The sequence below is a fragment of the Triticum aestivum genome, chromosome 3A, assembly GCF_018294505.1.
Source record: "Triticum aestivum cultivar Chinese Spring chromosome 3A, IWGSC CS RefSeq v2.1, whole genome shotgun sequence".
Lineage (NCBI taxonomy): Eukaryota > Viridiplantae > Streptophyta > Magnoliopsida > Poales > Poaceae > Triticum > Triticum aestivum.
The window spans coordinates 125,886,668-125,895,920 of NC_057800.1; the positions used below are offsets into that span (position 1 = coordinate 125,886,668).

At 40.7% G+C, this 9,253-nt stretch overlaps 1 protein-coding gene across 1 annotated transcript; it reads left to right on the plus strand.

Annotated features, from left to right (window-relative positions):
- The first annotated feature begins 2,809 nt into the window (after nucleotides 1–2,809).
- On the plus strand, nucleotides 2,810–8,328 carry LOC123060631 (dol-P-Man:Man(6)GlcNAc(2)-PP-Dol alpha-1,2-mannosyltransferase). The gene is made up of 10 exons (XM_044483419.1): nucleotides 2,810–3,194; nucleotides 4,743–4,833; nucleotides 4,956–5,115; nucleotides 5,226–5,446; nucleotides 5,527–5,822; nucleotides 6,771–6,882; nucleotides 6,962–7,100; nucleotides 7,460–7,656; nucleotides 7,738–7,827; nucleotides 7,916–8,328. The coding sequence occupies exons 1-10, from the start codon at nucleotides 2,920–2,922 to the stop codon at nucleotides 8,102–8,104; spliced, it is 1,770 nt and encodes a 589-aa protein (XP_044339354.1). The 5' UTR covers nucleotides 2,810–2,919; the 3' UTR covers nucleotides 8,105–8,328.
- Nucleotides 8,329–9,253: the final 925 nt, after the last annotated feature.

The window sequence follows — 9,253 nt, forward strand, 5'->3', positions numbered from 1 at the left end:
CCCATTAGGTTACCGGGGGGTTCCTGTAACCTCCCGGTACTCCGGTAAAATGCCGATTTCACCCAGAACACTTCCGATGTCCAAACATAGGCTTCCAATATATCAATCTTTATGTCTCGACCATTTCGAGACTCCTCGTCATGTCCGTGATCACATCCGGGACTCCGAACTAACTTCGGTACATCAAAATATATAAACTCATAATGAACTGTCATCGTAACGTTAAGCGTGCGGACCCTACGGGTTCGAGAACAATGTAGACATGACCGAGACATGTCTCCGGTCAATAACCAATAGCGGAACCTGGATGCTCATATTGGCTCCCACATATTCTACGAAGATCTTTTATCGGTCAGACCGCATAACAACATACGTTGTTCCCTTTGTCATCGGTATGTTACTTGCCCGAGATTCGATCGTCGGTATCTTAATACCTAGTTCAATCTCGTTACCGGCAAGTCTCTTTACTCGTTTCGTAATACATCATCTCACAACTAACTCATTAGTTGCAATGCTTGCAAGGCTTATGTGATGTGCATTACCGAGAGGGCCCAGAGATACCTCTCCGACAATCGGAGTGACAAATCCTAATCTCGAAATACGCCAACCCAACATGTACCTTTGGAGACACCTGTAGAGCTCCTTTATAATCACCCAGTTACGTTGTGACGTTTGGTAGCACACAAAGTGTTCCTCCGGCAAACGGGAGTTGCATAATCTCATAGTCATAAGAACATGTATAAGTCATGAAGAAAGCAATAACAACATACTAAACGATCGGGTGCTAAGCTAATGGAATGGGTCATGTCAATCACATCATTCTCCTAATGATGTGATCCCGTTAATCAAATGACAACACATGTCTATGGTTAGGAAACATAACCATCTTCAATCAACGAGCTAGTCAAGTAGAGGCATACTAGTGACGTTTAGTTTGTCTATGTATTCACACAAGTATTATGTTTCCGGTTAATACAATTCTAGCATGAATAATAAACATTTATCATGAAATAAGGAAATAAATAATAACTTTATTATTGCCTCTAGGGCATATTTCCTTCAGTTGGTCCTGCCGTGTGTTGGTAGCACGCTAGCACCACATAGTGTAGTCGCATTATAGTTTCTCGCGGTCTCAACTGCCACTCGCCATAGCAACCACGACCCTCGGTGTTGTTCTCATGGCTCTAATTCCTGAAGGCTACCCCAATACGACAACCGATGAGCAACTTGAAAGAACAATAGTGATAGATCTACGGGATGTTATTGTTAAAGGAAGCATCATTTTGATATTTCAAATTTGCCCATAAGACAATCCAAAATCCCTTATGTTATCAACAATATTTTATTACCATGGAAATTAGAACTGCAAGTGTCATGTACAAATTTTGGCAACCCCCTCCACAACCCCACAAATATTTAAAAGCAGCCCCTATCACACTCCAAATACATCTAGCTATATGACAATGAAAGTAGATATGCTCTATTATCTCCTCCTCACAAACATGATAGCTACCTTCACGAGCTCATTTCTTAGGTTATTATTTCAAAGAAGGTGAAAGGGGGTGTGGATCGATATGAATGGAGTAATGATACGCGCGCATGTGTGTGTGGGGTGGGGGTGGGGGTGGGGTTGAATAGTCCCCTAAAAAACTTCTATACCGAGTTTTAGGGTTGACAAGTTTTTAAATTATCTGGTTGGTCGTTAGGACCTCCTACACATACAAGCTAACAAGAAAATGGCACCCAAAAAAACTTGCAAGAAAGTAGGGAAGTTTAGTAGGATGCAAAGGGTTGGCTCGACTATGTATCTCGAAGTTTGGATAGTTGGCCACAAAGAAAGTGATATCTGGACCTTGTACAAACTCTTGATTCCCCCACAAAGCATGAAGACTCTCAAGTGGCTCCTAATAATCCAGCGGGCGCACACCCTCCAAGAGTAACAAACAAAGCAAATTCAGTTGGTAAAACTCCTCTAAGAATTTTCAGTTAAATCACTCTCAATAACCCATACAATCTCTCTCACAAAGATAGCCTTGAAGGAAAAAGGGGTGAGGGGTTCAAAATGGAAGGAGCTTGGCCTTTAAGGATTCAAGGAAATAGCTTGCAACCACCCAAACACAACTTCAATGACGGGCCATGCTGTCTATCCAATTATTAGAGATCTTTGGCAAGTCTTTCCGCAATACAAACTAAGTTGTTGATTGTCTAATGAAATCTACTTGGCCTATGATTTTTCGGACTTTATCTCATCAAAATTTGTAAATAACATTACTATTACATGATGAATAAAACCATATTTTCTGGAAAAGAAAGATAATATGTACTTCCAGTGCTATGTGGCATACTAGTGGATGTGTAAGACGTGACCTCGCCAATTCATCGGTCATGTGTTAAAGTGTACTACTCCCTCTGAATAAGAATTAAGTCAGCCCCTGATTTTAGGTCCTCAATTTGACTAGCGATACATATATGGTATATATAAAAATTATATCTCTAAATTCATTGTCAAATGAACTTTCTAAATATATATATTTTGTGTCATATATACATGTTTTGCTTGCTAGTTAAATCGATGACCTAAATTTTCTTGCTCGATTTAAATTTCCATCGAGACTCGGAGGGAGCAGTGGGAATCGTTGTTGCTTATGGTTTAAGTTTCAACCCATGCTCCTGACCCTGTTTTTATTAAAGAAAAAGCCTAAAAAGAAGGGCCGAAAGAGAAAATGAAAGAGAAGGAATCATTTCAAAAAGCCACCCAGTCAGGGACCCGTCTGTAATTTTTCCTTATTCAGTAGATGAAAGAGGAGCAAAAAGATCCAGAAGCTTCTAGTCCCGCTCACCCTTTTCCTCCGCCGTCTGAGTCTCGAAGCGAAGGCCACACGAACCAAGTGAGCCAACCCTCGTTTCCGTGCTCCGGCCATGTCGATCTCGTCGGCGCGCCAGCGCCGGTCCACGGCTGCGTCGCCGCTAACCGACGACGGGTACTCCAAGGAGGCCAAGGAGAGGAGGCGGCGCACCGACGGCGAGGAGGTGGAGGAGGGCATGCGGTGGTTCCTCCCGTTCCTGGCCCTCGGCCTCCTCCGCCACATGAGCGCGTCCTCCAACCTGATCCACGACTGCGACGAGGTGTTCAACTACTGGGAGCCCCTCCACTTCCTCCTCTACCGCTTCGGCTTCCAGACCTGGGAGTACAGGTCCGCTCTCGCTTCCACTAGTCTAAACCCTAGCTGTACCGGCCGTTTCGTTGCTTGATTCGTGGTAGTGGATTTGCAGGGGTTTAGGAGTGTATGGGTTTGTGCTCTGATTTGGGTTAGGAGAGAGCCGTGATGGGAGGTTTGCCTAGTGACCGTCAGTGGTTTTTGGTGGGGATGCACAGATCCGCTTCACTGTGCGGCATAATTTACTCTGATTTCTTCACGGTGTGGGGGTAGCTGCAGGTTACTATGCTCGCGTATAGTGGGGATGGTTCGGAGGATTTGATGGAATCATTTGATTGAACTATTGAAGGGATTTGGAGGGGTGTATGCATTTGCTCATTCAGTTATTTTGAAGGTTTACTGTTCCAAAAGGGGCCGTCTAGCACCTATGCTTCTAAGTAAGCTAAAACACTTGTGAAACATGGTGTTCTAGGTTTGGTCTGAGTTGTGAAGTTTGCAAGTTCGCAGCTCAGGCATCTAAATGTGTCAGACTGTAAGATTACACTTTCATTTTGATTCAAGTGGAAAACAAATGTGTTTACACTTTCCTGACCTGGGCTGCATATGCCTTGCTTAGCGCCTTGGTTTTATCTGGTGAGTTTCCAAGGTGATTTGAAGGGTCGAAGATGCAACATTTTAGGTTTTGTTCCAGTGATAATGTGGCCGGGGTTTGTTGAATTGTTTCCATGGTCTCACAGTGTTATGGAAACAATATCATTGTTTCGTCCTTAATATTTGTGGAAAAAATGTTGAGATGAAGTCACCAGAGATTTTTAGACAGGTAGAAATTATGATGAAGAAGTCATAATGCGTGGTAGAAGTGGCCAAAAAACGACATTAGTTTATTTGTATTTGATGACTTCAGTTCAAGGTTGATTTATAGTAATGTAGAAATCATGATGCTGTTTGATGTAGAAATCACGACCCAGAAGATATTTGTTTAGTGACAGAAAATGGCCCATTGTTTGTTTCAGAAATTAAGAATTGATGGTTAATTTAACTGTATTTTAATGACATCGTTTGTTGACTTGCCAATCCTTGTGATATATTATTCATCTCTTAATAAGCTTAAAATTAAGTTTTGATACTTCACTAACATGTACTGCCAATGCTTATTCTAAAATGCCAATATGCCATTTGGAAGGTGCATTTGTGTTTGAGACAAAGGTTCCAATGCTCTGCATTCATTGGGGTTGGAACCTCAGTTTGATGGAAGTTAGGTTGCTGATATTCTTGTCTTATACACATGGAAGATTGTATTATAGTGATTTCAAATTAGGAATGGCGATGAGGCATCTGCAATTGTGGCTGAAATATTTCTTCCATAGATATATGATATGTAATGGCATATCTTGTGACCTGCAATATTATCTGATTTCCCCTGAGTACACCCAACATATTTAGAGGCCGGGGCTGCATGTGTATTTGTGCAGAAACCAGAGAACATTAGACACTAAATCTAACTGCAAGTTTTGTTTTGTTTTGTATTATTGACATTAATAGAAGGACTTTGATTTTGATTCTCCATAATTATATTTTTTGCAGTTCCGACCATGCTCTTAGGTCATATTTGTACCTTTTCATTCATGGTCTTGTAGCTGGTCCTGCTTCATCAATCTTTGGCGGTGAACATAAGGTTTGCAGCGTTTTACTCTGTATTCTGTTTGCATTTGTTAGACCTGCTAATTACCCCCTTATAGTTGCACTATCTTTGTCTAGTGCTAATCACATTTGACTTATTCTGCTGTGCTTGTAAAGGTTCGTGTGTTTTACGCTGTGAGAATCTTTCTTGGACTTCTATCGACTATAACAGAAACTGTTCTGGTAGTTGCTCTTTCAAGAAGATATGGAAAGAGACTTGCTTGTTATGTCCTTGCAATGCTATGCTTAACCAGTGGCTGCTTCTTTGCTAGTACCAGTATGTTTGACATCTCACAATTTCTATTACAATGTCCATATGGAAGCTCTATTGCAGATTTTTATTCAAACTAGAACATTGATTTTATCTTATTTTAATTTGTATTGCAGGTTTCTTGCCAAGTTCGTTCTCCATGTATGCTGTAACACTTTCATCGGCACTCTTCCTTCTAGAGAAGTATGCTTGTGCAGTCGCTGTTGCAGCTGCTGGAGTAATTCTTGGCTGGCCTTTCTCGATTTTGGTGTTTCTCCCTGTCACTGTTTACTCATTATTCAGGGGACATTTTAAAAGGGTGTTTCTGTCTGGACTTTTGACTTCACTATGCCTTCTTGTAAGTAAAGCCTTTACAGTATCAGTATTTTACGTTGTGAAAAGGTCCATTTTTATATGATTATCACAAATTTGTGCTAGGTCCTTTCGGTTGTTGCTGATTATTACAGCTATGGTAGATGGACATCATCCGTGTTCAATCTTCTAAAATATAATGTGCTTGGTGGTGGTGAGAGTCACTTGTATGGAACAGAGGGGACCACATTCTACTTCAGGAATGCATTCAATAACTTCAATTTCGCATTTGTTTTGGCTCTGCTATTCGTGGGGGTTGCACTATCTGCAAGGAAGAACTATGCCCCAGATCTGTTGATAGTTGTCTCTCCTGTCTACATTTGGTTGGCTTTCATGTCTTTGCAGGCGCATAAAGAAGAAAGGTAAGCATCAGAGTGTAAATACAATCTTATCGATCAGTTTAACTTGTAATATAATATAAGAAATCAACTTTTAAGTGTAATGATTTTTCTCTTCTTGAAGACATTGGGCAGAGACAACTAGAAATATTCGTTTATGTTAGTCTATTTCTGGGCCTTAAAAGAAGCTGCATCAATGTAGTGTATACTCCTTCTGTATCACTTGCATGGTTAGATAGCTTTATTTGATTCGTCAAGGGGTGCCTTTTCTTCCAGTATATTTATGTTCTCTGCATCCCCTCAGTTCCATTGCTTGCTTGCTGACTGTTGCAGTAACAATTATAGAAGTTAACCAGTGCGAACTTCCTGAGTTCAGATGCAATAGTGAGGTGTTCCCAGACTGTGTGTTAACCTATAAGCTTCCAAATTTGTCAATTTGTTTGGTTTTCTTGTATTATTGCATACCCATTTCTAATAACACAGTTGAGTTGTACATTTGAACTATCTTAATCTAACTTAACATTCAATGAATCTAATTTTAATCAGCTTATGTGAAACCAATTTTATGTGTTCCATGATCAGCCAAACCGACCAATCTAGTCCTTACGTGATGCACACCATTCTGACTTTTTTTTACTGCAACCATTCTGACTTCTTTTTGGCTGCAATCATTCTGACTATTTGCTAGTTGCTACTGGTAACCTATTGGATTAGAGTTTTCTGGTACGTATATAATTATTTAGAAGAACCACCAGTTTTCTTTATATCGTTGTCATCATTTTCTTTTAAATTTTTTGCGCATCGTTGTCATCATTATTTTGATCTACAGGAACAACATCTTGTTTGTGCTGTGTAAAATTGACTATATGAAGGATGTTTTTTTATATTGTCCTAATCCTGCTGGTTAATGTTACTCCATGCATGAAAGCTATAGAAACTAAAACCACACCTTTTCCTCAATCTGTTGTGCAGGTTTCTCTATCCAATTTATCCATTGATATGTGTGGCAGCAGCTTCTGTTATTGACAGCTTTCCTTATTTTTTCCACGACAAATATGCAAATGAGCAGTCAATTTTTGAGAAGGTTAACTTGGCGTTCTTTATCACACTTCATGTGTTTTAGGGACTGGGGATGGTTTTATATTTTCTGATACATTTGACAGATAGCGAAGGGTCTGCGGCCTTTGATCCTAGGCTTTATTTTGTGCACCTCACACAGCCGAACATTTTCTATGTTGAATGGATATGGTGCTCCTCTGCAGATCTATCGGCATCTAGAATATCATGAAGATACTGGGCCTGGTAAGGACCTAACTATATGGCTCATTAAGCAGGTTTCTTGTGTATAGACAACATTTATAGCAATGACTTTTGCCTGCCTATTATACGAAGCTATTAGGCCGGATCAGCTGTAGCATTAGACACTAAAGAAAAATAATGGCTTTCATCATTACATCTGTTACCACGATTTTCTGTAACCTCATTCTATAAGGCTGCCTTATTGTAGATGTAGTAGTTCTACAAATGCAGCTGTTGTGTTAACTTAACGAGTAAGCATATTTATGTAGCGTCGAGCAAACCTTCAGCGAAAATTTTACTATCCCTAATATGTTAACAGCATAAAGTTCTTTGAACTAACTACCTAATCTGTTTCTGCACAGGGTCTATTCTGTGTGTTGGAAGTGAGTGGCACCGCTATCCTTCATCATTCTTCGTACCCTCCTATATCAGCGAAGTTCGCTGGATAGACGACGGTTTCCGAGGCCTTCTCCCATTTCCCTTCAACGAAACTCTGGGAGGCACCACTGCTGCTCCATCTTATTTCAATACCAAGAACAAGGCCTCCGACAAGCAATACGTACTCCCCTTTCCTAGAAGTTCCACAACGCACCTTTTCCTCTGATAATACTCTCTAACGCCTGCACTTTTTTGGTCGCAGTTGAAGGACATTGGAGCCTGCAACTTACTGATGGAACTTGATCTGAGGCGGCCTTACCCCTCTCGTGGAAATGACCTGTCAACATGGGAGGTAAATCGATACTCTAAATGATCTGTCTTCTTCTCAATGCGTTAAAATCCGAGTTCTGCATCTGATAATACTTTGCAAACTCTTCCAGACACTGGCAGCGCTACCATTTCTAGACAGAGAGCTTTCGCCGGCACTATACCGATCGTTCTTCATACCATACCAATGGGAGCACAAGAATGTTTTCGGCCTGTACAAGTTGCTGAGGAGGCTGCCTACTGACCAAGGGCAACTCAAAGCTAACTCATCGGCAGATGCCGCATTTGCTTCTGTGAGCTGAATCTTAGGTTTAGCCGGACCGAACTGATTAGCGAATTTTGTTTCCTAGATTTTCATTCTGATGGGCGTTCCCCCAGTTTGAGAAATGGGGGCTATGTTATGTGTAGGCTTTGTAGACTGGTTCGTTCCAATCCAACACACGGAGTTGTCCAACTGAATTCCTTTTCCAGCTCTCCTGACTGATGATGCTGTGAGACTATTAATGATAAGAAAAATCTGTATGCAGAGCATTCCTCTAAGAACAGGGAACGAAGAACATGTACGTGAGAGAAATCTCCGAATCAGTACGGGAACATGAGAGGGAGTGTGAAATGATTGAACCGTGTCTGTAGCACGCCATAGATATCAACGCCAACATAAGAATCTAGTACAACCGACCAAATCCTAAAATAGGTTAGTACAGTATATAATTCACTCGTAGAGTATGTATGTAGTCAATAATTTGAAATAGCTAAAAAGTCTTATAATAGAAAACGGAGGGAGTACAACCGACCAGGTTATTACAGTATTTACCTAGAGGAATACATTTTCCAAATGATCGAAGAAATTATGAGGGGAATGTTTGTCCCTTGGAAATCTAAACAAGTCTAAAGATATTTATTTATGCTACTCCTACATTACATCCTTGCTCAAAATGCCTACTTGCTAATCAGGATCATAACAGCTAAGAACCTGCTTTAATTATGATTACGATAGCCTCTTAATAAGCAAAAATAAGGATCCGATAAGTGTCACACGTGTGGCACAAACAGATAGCAACTCCGAACGTTTTTTGATGGCAAGGTTAGTGACTCGAGGATGGCAACTTTAGATGTTAAGAATGGCAACTTCCCTTTTGGATAGCAAGTTCTGAAAAAAAATTGTGTTTTTTTTTGGATGGCAACTTTGGTTGTAGAAAAGTCAGGGCAAGAGTGTTTCATGTCACACGTGTAGCATTTATCATTTGGAAAAAAAGTGGGTGAAGACTATAAAGGAAAATGGTGCCAAAACGAAACAGAATAAAAATTGCAATTTGCAAAACTGATTTCATGAGTATTTATTAGGCGGCTTTATTAGGAACAACACTCTGTGATGCCACTCTCGCTATCGCTCTTGCACCCCTGTCTGCTCGTCTGCCCGCTCCACTGATCCACTACACCCCGTCCTCGCC